Source organism: Doryrhamphus excisus, chromosome 10 (genome assembly GCF_030265055.1).
Source record: "Doryrhamphus excisus isolate RoL2022-K1 chromosome 10, RoL_Dexc_1.0, whole genome shotgun sequence".
NCBI lineage: Eukaryota > Metazoa > Chordata > Actinopteri > Syngnathiformes > Syngnathidae > Doryrhamphus > Doryrhamphus excisus.
Window position 1 is genome coordinate 13,437,446 of NC_080475.1, and position 11,229 is coordinate 13,448,674.

Consider the following 11,229-nt stretch of genomic DNA (forward strand, 5'->3'; position numbering starts at 1 on the left):
AAAAGCATAGTTTTATGTGTCCGCTCAGCTCTCAACAGATCAGCGTTCAGTTTCGAGTGTCTTCGTAAAAGAAGTGGTCAGGAGGAAGCTCCTCCTTCTCCTTCCTGCACAGCACTTCCTCTACATTTGCTTCAACAACAGGTAAAAAAAAAAAAAAACGTGTAATTTTCTGATATTATCACACTCTTTTTACTTATCACAATGATATTTGAAGGTCATGGCGGTGGCCGGTCTTGACGCCAGTAGACTTCAACGCCTCTCCCCCACACGGTCCGTCTACTCCTGGGCCACGCCCCCTGCTTCGCCCCTGGCCAGCGACTGCTCACCTTGCTACACGCCACTCATACAGGTGCTAATATGTTCCCGTGTATAAATATCGAAGACTACAGTATACTTTTCCTCAGGTGGACTGGAGGAGCTCAGGAAGCGTTGGCAACATCCCGACGTCATTGAAGAGGAGCTCGTGGTACACGGAAGGACAGGACGGTGTGTCCGTCCGCGGGCGATCATCTTCCCGACTTCAACTTCCCGCAGAGAGCCGCTCGCATTTCTTGCAGAAGAGAGGCAGCGCCAACAGTCTGGTGGAGGCGGTGAGTGCCTTTGACCACTCAGCTAACAAGCATAATCACAATACTGTACAATATTTGGGAAAAAAATATTAGGACAGTAAAAAAATATATACTTTTGGTTAACATGCATTTTCCATCTATTTTCTATACAGCTTATCCCCTTTGTCCTAGTTTTTTACTTTTCACAGGGCACATACAATTTTACTGTCTCCAATAAAATAAAGAACAAAACACCTATTTTATTTTTATATCTGAAAAGAATGTCAGAATGTTGTATTCTCGTATTAAACCATGCCAAAGTTTCAGATAAATAAGTTGACGTCATTTGGAAGTAAACTCTGAAATAAGTTTGGGATGACTCAAAATGCTCGGTTTTAAAAGGCGTGGTTAAATTACCCCTTTGTGATGTCACAGAGGAGGGGACTTCCTTATATGGGCATCCCCCAAGCTCTGCTTTTCTGTTTCTTTTGCTAGCAATGGCTTGTACGGGAAAGCTACGTTTGTTTACAATTCCTAAAGACGCCGCCATCAGGCACAAGTGGTTGGAGTTCCTGGTTCCATACCAGCAAAATAAATACATTTTAGTCTGTCAACTGTATTTCACACTGGACTAGCCGACAAACTTGCTGAAGCCCTACTATGGTGGGGTACACAGTTATGTAAATGGAGTATTTTGGAGTCTTTTTTGTGAGGTCTTTAGCGTCAAAATACGTATTTCCCAGGATGTCCATTTTTAGCTAGCTCATATTAATATGTTTTCTTGCACGAGAATGCACAAAAGGGAAATAAATATGTATTCATATTTCACTGACGGGCAAAATTCCAAAAAGTATGACTTTTAATTAATAATGTAATAAATACAATTTTAAATCTGTATTACATACAAATATACATTAATTCATTCATTCATTTTCTACCGCTTTTCCTCACGAGGGTCGCAGGGGTGCTGGAGCCTATCCCAGCTGTCTTCGGGCGATAGGCGGGGTACTGGAGTGGTGGCCAGCCAATCACAGGGCACATATAGACAAACAACCATTCACACTCACATTCATACCTATGGACAATTTGGAGTCACCAATTAACCTAGCATGTTTTTGGAATGTGGGAGGAAACCGGAGTACCCGGAGAAAACCCACACATGCACGGGGAGAACATGCAAACTCCACACAGAGATGGGGGCGGAATTGAACCCTTGTCTCCCAGCTGTGTGGTCTGCGCGCTAACCACCCGAACCCTACCCCTAGCCACTAGATGGTACTCAAGTGTAGTGTACCTTGTAAGTGAGACTTACCATATTAGCTACCAATCAAAACAGACAATACACTACCAACGTATAATGCAGAATATTAACCAACTACTATGTGAGCTCTAATTTTGTGTGCTTTATAATAAGCCTACATACTAAAAGCTACAGAATGTAGTCCTAATGACAACAATACAATATAATTGCAAATTGACTGAGAAACTGCCCATCATAGTACTATACTATATGCAATATACTATATAATATACAATATACTATATAGCAACTATATGAGTATGCGCTCTAGTGGTCATCAGGGATGAAACAGCCCATCATTGCGTTTCCATCGTCACCTGTCCAACATTTCTTTCCTTCCTGGTTCCCAGGCGTTGATCTCCGAGGGTCTGGGAAAATATGCCAGGGATCCCAAATTTGTATCGGCGACCAAACAGGAAATCGCAGATGCCTGCGAGTTGACCATCGACGAAATGGAGAGTGCCGCCAGCAACTTGTTGAACGGCAGCATGGCCGACATAGGTGGCGGCTCGGGGACCCCAGGTTCGGACCCCGCCGTGGCGAACATGCGGGACTACAGCGATGAGGAGACGTACTCCTCTTCCGCCGCCGCCAAGCAAGAGGAGGAGGACCTCACGGACGAGATGATATGCATCACATCGCTATAGCAACCAACACCATGGATTTTTTTTTCTATTGATTGATTGATTGATTGATTGATTGTCCTCCTGCAATAGACGACGTAAAAGAATGAAGTGCCTTGTTTTGTCTTTCTACACGACAACAACTGAACAACACCTATGAAAACAAGCACACTCATGAGATGTTGTTTTTTTTTTTTTTTATAGCCCCTCCCTCCCCCCTCCGGGTGTGAACGCTTCATTTCACGAGTGCTGATCAATGACGAGGCTTGCGAGTGTGTAAGCATTTCATTTATTTACATTCTTTAGCTTGCTTTGAACTTCTAAATAATACTCGAAATACAGTGGAACCTCTTACGGGTCTATTTTTAATAGAAATGATCTGTTCCAAGGTCAAAATATGGCCATTATAACATCTTTGTTTATGGTACACATAAACAGCCACATTTAGTCACGGATGCGTATAATATATAAATGGTGAGAAAAAAAAAGGGCAGTTCATGTGACGTAACATGACTCCACGGTTCTATGGTTATCATCATACATCTCTTCTACCCCATTGAAGGTCAGATCACATCAAATTAAATTGAATTTTACAGTTTTACACATAAATAAAAGATGTATGATATACAATATCAGGATGTGAACCTCCTTTTTTACTTCTTAGACAGTGCAGTGGACCGGATGTGGTTCCCGGGCCGTAGTTTAGCCACCCCTGCCTTAAATAATTATATAAAAATATAAATAAAATTGTATTGAATTAATCATTAATACATAAAAATAGATACATTAAAGGGGAAGTACACATATTTCTTTCTCACGCCGATCTCTTTGGGATGGCTGTATCTTCCAGCACGTGTGCTCTAGTCCTCAGCTAACAAATTCTGACGGAAATATATTTTGTTGTGCTAGCTGCTACAATAACACTATCGCTGTAACTTGATTAATATACAATTAAGTTATGTAAATGGAATTTTTTTGAGTCTTTTTTGTGAGGTCTTTAGCGTCAAAATAAGTATTTCCGATCATGTCCAGTTTTAGCTAGCTCATAGTTTTTTGCACTATAATGCACAAAGGAAAATACATGTTCATATTTCACTGACGGGCAAAAATGCATACAAATAGATACATTTAAAGTGGAAGCACACTTGCTAACATGAACGCATATTTCTTTCCAACTCCGATCTCTTTGGGATGGCTGTATCTTCCAGCACGTGTGCTCCAGTCCTCAGCAAAAAAATTCTGACGTAAATATATTTTGTAGTGTTAGCTGCTACAAATAACACTAACGCTGTAACTTGATTAATATACAATTCAGTTTTGTAATTTTTAGTCTTTTTTGTAAGGTCGTTAGCGTCAAAATAAGTATTTCCCATCATGTCCATTTTTAGCTAGCTCATATTAATATGTTTTTTTTGCACTAGCATGCACAAAAGGGAAATAAATATGTGTTTATATTTCACTGACGGGCAAAATTAAAAAAATAATAAAAAGTGTGACTCCTAATTCATAATGTAATAAATACAATTTTAAATCTGTATTATATACAAATATAAATAAAATATATTTAAATTAATAAACTACATTCATTCATCCGTTTTCTATGTTGCTTGTCCTCATTAGGTTTGTATGCTGGAGCATATACATGTATATTGTATTCTATGGCTATCATCACACTCCTCCTCCATACCGTCTTTGGTTTAAATTCTTACAATGAAACATTACCACAGCTCACTTTTTATTGCACTTATTATCATCTCCATCGACCACATTGGACTGAGCAACCAGGACATGTCAGACATGTCCACTTTCCAATGTCACCATTACCAGTTCTGACTATCTTTGTGTCGCGGAATCAAGCAAAAACACCATTTTTTTGCACCAAATAAAAATCTTGAGTATTGAATACTTAAAATACTAAATGAGCTGAAGAGGTTCCACTGTATTTTTTTTATGTGTGCCGAAGTCAGACGGACCAAAGCCGTTCATTTCGCATTTTTAGATGTGACTTCACGTTATTGACTGGACTTGAAAAGAAAAAATACATATCACTTCAGACAAAAACAAATCTATAAATATAGTCTTTATCCTCAGGCATATCTTTCTGCTTCCCAATGACATATTTCTATTTCACCCAGGCAGACATTACATTATATACGTTGTTTTTCACACAATATGCAATGATTGACTTGAACGGAGGACAAATTGTGGTCATAAACTGCTGCAAAATGTTTAGATTATTATTATTATTATTATTATTATTACACCATGTACTGGGACTAGTAACGTTATTTAATGTGTTTCATGGGTTCGGGTCTCAGGGTAAAAAGAAATGTCAATTTATCATGCAAAAGTTGTAATGACATCACCATAATCTCATTTTATGCCCCTTTTAAAATGGATAGATATTTTCTTATAGATTATCCTCTATTTTATATTGACTGTCCCCATCTATATATTTTAATTATTACTTAAAAAAAAGAAAATATTGCACAATTTTGTTGTAATAATAATAAAACTACAAATTTATTTTTATTGCTATGACAAAACCTGACACACTAAAATTACAATAAATAAAAAATAATGAAGATAGTTACATTTACACAATGTTTGTATTAAAAATGAAATGTATTCTTGTTTTAACTTTTTAACACAAAAAGATCAATATATCTAAGTTACTAATAGGTAATTCATAATTATTTAATTACTATTTGTAATTTTAATATTACAAAAAAAATCTCATGTTCTTATTAGCTAGACTGGGATTCACTTGAGGCAAAATAATACAAATAAAATTATATTTATAACAATATAAAAATATGTAACAATACTTTTTAATTTTAATCTTTTACTGAAAAAAACAACCTACTTGTTGAATAACAAAAACAAAATGCACCCCAAAAAAATCCCCACTGTGTAAATTTTTATAATTTTGTGCTGAAAAGATTCACGTCATAAAATGGGTTTCAACAGCATCAGGAAACAAAAATATGAATGATTGCTGGGAGTTTTTTTTTTGCAGGTCATTTATCCAAAATATTTGAGTTTTGGTAATTTTTGTTTTGTAATGTTCCATTGCTTTACTTTTATTATGATGTACCGTTGTAAAAAAACAAACAAAAAAAACCTGTACATTATTTATATATAAAAAAAACTAATGTGAACATTTTTGTTTTTGTTGTTCTTTGCAATTTGTCCACAAGGCCGGTTAAAATTTTTAATCAGATTAATCACAGATTTCTAACAAATGAGTCATGATTAATCACCATTATCAGCTATGTCTGAAATATGCCCATTTTTACTGTAAAGATAGATATATATTGTATGCACAGTGGATGAGTGGTTAGCACGCAGGCCACATAGGTTAGAGCTCACATAGTAGTTGGTTAATATTCTGCATTATACGTTGGTAGTGTATTGTCTGTTTTGATTGGTAGCTAATATGGTAAGTCTCTACACTACACTTGAGTACCATCTAGTGGATCAAATGCGACATGACGCAATGATCTTTCAAGGATAATCTTAAAGATAATCATAAAGTAGAAGTAAACCCGAGTTCAATTCCACCCTCGGCCATCTCTGTGTGGAGTTTGCATGTTCTCCCCGTGCATGCGTGGGTTTTCTCCGGGTACTCCGGTTTCCTCCCACATTCCAAAAACATGCTAGGTTAATTGGCGACTCCAAATTGTCCATAGGTATGAATGTGAGTGTGAATGGTTGTTTGTCTATATGTGCCCTGTGATTGGCTGGTGACCAGTCCAGGGTGTACCCCGCCTCTCGCCCCAAGACAGCTGGGATAGGCTCCAGCACCCCCCGCGACCCTCGTGAGGAAAAGCGGTAGAAAATGAATGAATGAATGTTCTGCAATGACTTTTTAAGGAGGCTGCATGGCAGTCGAGTGGTTAGCGCGTAGACCTCACAGCTAGGAAATCCGAGTTCAATTCCACCCTCGGCCATCTCTGTGTAGAGTTTGCATGTTCTCCTCGTGTACGTGTGGATTTACTCCGGTTTCCTCCCACATTCCAAAAACATGCTAGGTTAATTGGCAACTCTAAATTGTCCATAGGTATGAATGTGAGTGTGAATGGTTGTTAGTCTATATGTGCCCTGTGATTGGCTGGCTGGCCACCAGTCCAGGGTGTACCCCACCTCTCTTGCCCGAAGACAGCTGGGATAGGCTCCAGCGACCCTTGTGAGGATAAGCGGTAGAAAATGAATGAATGTTTTTATTAGGACTACATTCTGTAGCTTTTAGTATGTAGGCTTATTATAAAGCACATGGTTGGTTAATATTCTACATTATACGTTGGTAGTGTATTGTCTGTTTTGATTGGTAGCTAATATGGTAAGTCTCACTTACAAGGTACACTACACTTGAGTACCATCTAGTGGCTGCTTTTCTACAGAGACAAGAAGAAAAACACTTAAACAGTCTCAAAATGCTGCTTTTAGTGCGGAGAAATAAAACGTCATCATACATACATGATTTTTTTTTTTTTTCTAAATCATACCAACTGAAAACAAGCACAACATTATGTGTACGGTCTAATGTGCAAACAGTAGAAAAGAAACAGTAGAGCCATGAAAGGAAAAGTAAGGTTAGAACTCGGTCATCTTCTTGTGCGTGTCTGCTTTGTTGTGTTCTTTCTGGATGGACGTCTCCTGGGCCTTCTGCTGAACCAGCAGCCGACGAGCTGACGACAGTTTCTCTTCCAGTTGCTTCACTCTGCTTGCATCCCTTTTTTTTATGCGTGTGTGTGACAAATACAAAAAAAAATTAATTGCAAATTATTTAATCATGTTTTTACCATTTGAAGTAGCCTGGTACTTAGTATGAATACAACGCAAAGTAGTACTGACCTTCCCGTCTGCCTGCTGAGTGACTGGGTCAGGTTCTGGATCTCCCGTTCTGTCTGCGCCACCCTCTGGGCTGCCTGGAACAGTTTTACGTTGAGACTTCGCTTGGTGCTCTTGCCCCCGTTGTAGGCCTCAACGCCACTTAGCGCAGTAGATGCCGCCCCGTCCTGGGCGGCGTCTCGTTTCTTGGCGCCGAGCTTGTGGTTTAGAAAGTCAAACACGGTGCGGCGCTCCCCATTGGTCGCTCTGGGTTTCCGGTGTCGTTTCGGTCGTCGCATTTGATCGGTGCCGTCTTTTTGCTGTTTGCTATGAGAGCGTCGCTGAGTGAGCTCGCCGTACTGGTCCAGTAATTTGTCTTTGGGGAGGAGCACCGCCATGACGGGTTCCACTCGCCCTGTCTGCATTTTCCCTAAACCTGATAAGACAAATCCTGGTTATTATCTCATTTCCGTTGTGTGTGATTGATACAGTGTATCACTACGACAGTGACATCGATTCCTTGATTCGATTCCATTCCTAAGTTTGCATGCTTTAAATGAAGGGACTGACCAATTGATTTTTAAATCATAATTACTTACCTTTTCCATATTCATAACCCATCTTTAGCATTAGCTTGGATCCGATGCCTCTTGTGTGAGCCTCCCAACCTCCAAAAATGGAAGTATTTATTGTAGCCGGGTCTTCTGCAGAGTCCGTAACTGTTGAAGTTGAGATCAAAGACAATTATGAGACCAAGTTTTGCAGTATTACTAAAATAATTATTGCTAAAAAAAAGAAAACATTGCACAATTTAGTTGTAATAATAATAAAACTACAAATTTATTTTTGTTGCTATGGCAAAACCTGATTACAATAAATAAAAAATAATAAAGATAGTTACATTTACAAAATGTTTGTATTAAAAATGAAATGTATTCTTGTTTTAACACAAAAATATTAATATATCTAAGTTACTAATAGGTAATTGAAAATTATTTAATTACTATTGAATAAAAAATTTAATCTTAATATTACAAAAAAATCTCATGTTCTTATTAGTTAGACTGGGATTCACTTGAGGCAAAATAATACAAATAGAATTATATTTATAACAATAAAAAAATATATATAACAATACTTTTTAATTGTAATCTTTTACAGAAAAAAAACAAAAACCTACCTGTTGAATAATAAAAACAAAATGCACCCAAAAAAAATCCCCATTGTGTAATTTTTTATAATTTTGTGCTGAAAAAAATTCACGTGATAAAATGGGTTTTAACAGCATCAGGAAACAAAAATATGAATGATTGCTGGGAGGGTTTTTTTTTTTTTGCAGGTCATTTATCCAAAATATTTAGAGTTTTGTTAATTTTTGTTTTGTAATGTTCCATTGCTTTATTTTTATTATGATTATGATGTACTGTTGTAAAAAAAAAAACTACCAAAACTTACTCATATTTATTTTAGATTATGGGACCAATTCCAGCCAGGGATTACAATAACCGGCATATGGCTGCAACTGCCACAGTGCAGCCAACTAACCTGGCACCCATGCAAGGTACCTTTAGCGAAAGCCACCCCATCATCAGTGCCATCTTGGTCAGAGTCAGAGGAAAGCGGGTCTTCTTCTCTCAAAGGTGGAATGACGCAGTCGGCCTCGACGACAGCCTCTTTCAGCAGCAGGGAGTCAAACTTGACAGTGTAAAAACCGTTGTCGATATCTACAAAGAAAGACATTTTTAGCAGGGGGATGCTGGAGCCTATCCCAGCTGTCTTCGAGCGAGAGGTGGGGTACACCCTGGACTGGTGGCCAGCCAATCACAAGGCACATATAGACAAACAACCATTCACACTCACATTCATAACGATGGACATTTTTTTAGCTTCTGGGGAAATTTCTGGGGATCACAATAGATGAAAATATGAGCTGGAAACCTCATATTACAAATATACAACATAAAGTGGCCAGAAATATTTCAGTATTGAACAAAACAAAATTTATTCTCCATCAGAAATCACTCCACACTCTTTATTGCTCTCTGGTTCTACCATATCTTACTTATTGTGTGGAAATATGGGCTAATAACTATAAAAGCAATCTTCACTCGCTAAATGTACTGCAAAAAAGGTCAGTAAGGATAATTCATAATGCCGCCTACAGAGAACATAATAACTCCTTATTTCTAAAATCACAAATACTTCAACTTGCTGATATAGTTCATCTTCAAACAGCTAAAATAATGCATAAGACTAAAAATAAGTTACTATGGCACTATGATATGGACAGTTACTATGGTACCCATTATGTCAATGTATGGTCATATCACCTTGTACTTACTTATTATTATTAGGTGCATTATTTAAAAAAAAAAACTTAAAATGTATTATGGAAAGCAGGAAGTGAACAAATGTAACAGTTACTGATTGTAAAAGTACCAGATGGAGGGGTGGGATTTAATAAGCTTTGCTTCTTCCTACTCCTTTTGGACATGCGGAACTGTGAACTGATTATGGGATGCATTCAATTGTAAATAAAACCATTACCAAGCTCCGTAAAAGAATACAGTACCTGAAATTTTGGCTGGGTACCAAATGCCGTCCTCGTGCCGAGCCAAGCAGGACGAGCCTTTCTCAAGGTTACTGAGGTCACAATCCAGGAAGTCTCTGAGCTCTGACACGCACACCACCTCACCATGGGAGAACCTTTATTATGAAATACACATATTGTTATATATACATATACACATTTGGTAAGTTAAACTAATGCTAATAAATGGAGTCACTGTAAAGATGGAGATCGGACAAAATCACCTGCAGTTATCCGGGAAGCGACATTTGTCCTCCAAATAGAACGGACACGGCTTCATGGACTTCTGAGTGGGGTAAATGTACAAAACTCGAACTTGAGCCTCATCCCCATCTGGTGCTTCCGCCCCCACCACCATGGCGTTGTGGTACTCCAGTGTCCCCCATGACGTCCTGTATGGCGCTCTTACTTTGGTACCACTCAGTGTGTCCTCTTCTTCTTCTTCTTCTTCTTCTTCACATTCTTCATCTACATCCCCATCACTCTCCTGATCTTGCTCATTTGCATCAGATCTGCTCCCCGAAAACTCCCCCAGCTCAGAGTAGAAAGCAGAAAACTCAGAATCCAAATCGCCCTTTGCATGAGCCTCGGTTGTATTCGCTTTCGTTCCATTGATGTCCTCCAGGGAGGCCAGAAGCTGACTCTTTCTCAAAGATAACAAGCTGGCCTTTGTGAGTTCTATCAGCTGACACAGGTCCTCTCTGAGTTTGAGAAGGTCATGTTGCTGGGAGGGGTCCAAGCCAGCTGCCAGGGTGACATCCACTTGCTGCAACTGGGCTTCATAGGTAGTGATGGCTGCCTCCAGTGTGTCCTCATCCATAGTGTCACTTTGCACTGGGCTGGATGGGAATGGCAGGCATTCAGATCTGGTAAAACTGGAAAACACCAGTAAGACTTGTTTTATTATTAATAACAGACAACAAACAAGAAGTTCACTAATAGCAGTAAAATTCAATTAAAACGAGTATCTTATTAGATGTGATGCTAGTAAACCCTGTTGATGCTAACTAGCTCAGTTTTAGTCACCTTCAAAGTAACGCTCTGAAGCGGTCATAATAGCAACGGAATTACCTTAGTGATGATGTTAAATGTCTAAAACCGGTGCATCGACAGGAAAGGTGGTTAAAACTACGAAATTCGTCTTAAGACGATAATACAGCATTCAAATGTAGCTAAATTCACTTCAGCCATTAGCCCATTCTAAAACAACATCCGCCGGTAAGCATCAAGCGAGTATCACTAATACTACTTCCGCTGTGGTTTTTCAAAGGAAACTACTCCTGTGCTTTGAACTTCATACAGAAGGTTGTTATAATAGCCTTATATCGCAACTAT

The 11,229-nt window shown here is 38.5% G+C and overlaps 2 protein-coding genes across 16 annotated transcripts in view; one reads left to right on the forward strand and one right to left on the reverse strand.

The window, feature by feature from the left end:
• The window catches only part of cacna1db (calcium channel, voltage-dependent, L type, alpha 1D subunit, b), a 69,832-nt gene extending 64,207 nt beyond the window's left edge, over positions 1–5,625 (forward strand). For 6 of the 14 annotated variants that reach the window (XM_058085083.1, XM_058085082.1, XM_058085084.1 and 3 more), the window contains 4 exons: positions 29–141; positions 215–349; positions 405–590; positions 2,199–5,622. In XM_058085083.1, coding sequence (XP_057941066.1) covers positions 29–141; positions 215–349; positions 405–590; positions 2,199–2,495 — 731 coding nt within the window. In that variant the 3' untranslated portion in view covers positions 2,496–5,622. Of the gene's footprint in view, positions 1–28; positions 142–214; positions 350–404; positions 591–2,198 lie in introns of all 14 variants that reach the window. The other 8 variants (XM_058085079.1, XM_058085086.1, XM_058085092.1 and 5 more) reach the window with 3 other exon arrangements.
• A 1,260-nt stretch (positions 5,626–6,885) lies between these two features.
• zgpat (zinc finger, CCCH-type with G patch domain) lies at positions 6,886–11,109 on the reverse strand. 2 transcript variants are annotated; one of them, XM_058084620.1, is made up of 7 exons: positions 10,966–11,109; positions 10,119–10,733; positions 9,877–10,010; positions 8,870–9,028; positions 7,904–8,023; positions 7,329–7,740; positions 6,886–7,206 (listed from the first exon to the last, which is right to left on the reverse strand). In XM_058084620.1, exons 2-7 carry the CDS (start codon positions 10,712–10,714, stop codon positions 7,068–7,070), a joined length of 1,560 nt encoding a protein of 519 aa, XP_057940603.1. In that variant the 5' UTR covers positions 10,715–10,733; positions 10,966–11,109; the 3' UTR covers positions 6,886–7,067. The 2 variants fall into 2 exon arrangements, with proteins under 2 accessions (XP_057940603.1, XP_057940602.1); XM_058084619.1 differs by having other exon boundaries at positions 6,887–7,206; positions 10,119–10,769.
• Between the last annotated feature and the right edge of the window lie 120 nt (positions 11,110–11,229).

Bases quoted from the DNA above. Each gene is read 5' to 3' on its own strand.
- zgpat (XM_058084620.1), bottom strand. From the start codon at position 10,714: ATGGATGAGGACACACTGGAGGCAGCCATCACTACCTATGAAGCCCAG. The intron at 7,741-7,903 runs GTAAGTAATTAT...TTGTCTTATCAG, and splicing joins GGGTTATGAATATGGAAAAG to GTTTAGGGAAAATGCAGACA. The intron at 7,207-7,328 runs GTCAGTACTACT...CATAAAAAAAAG, and splicing joins CTCAGCAGGCAGACGGGAAG to GGATGCAAGCAGAGTGAAGC.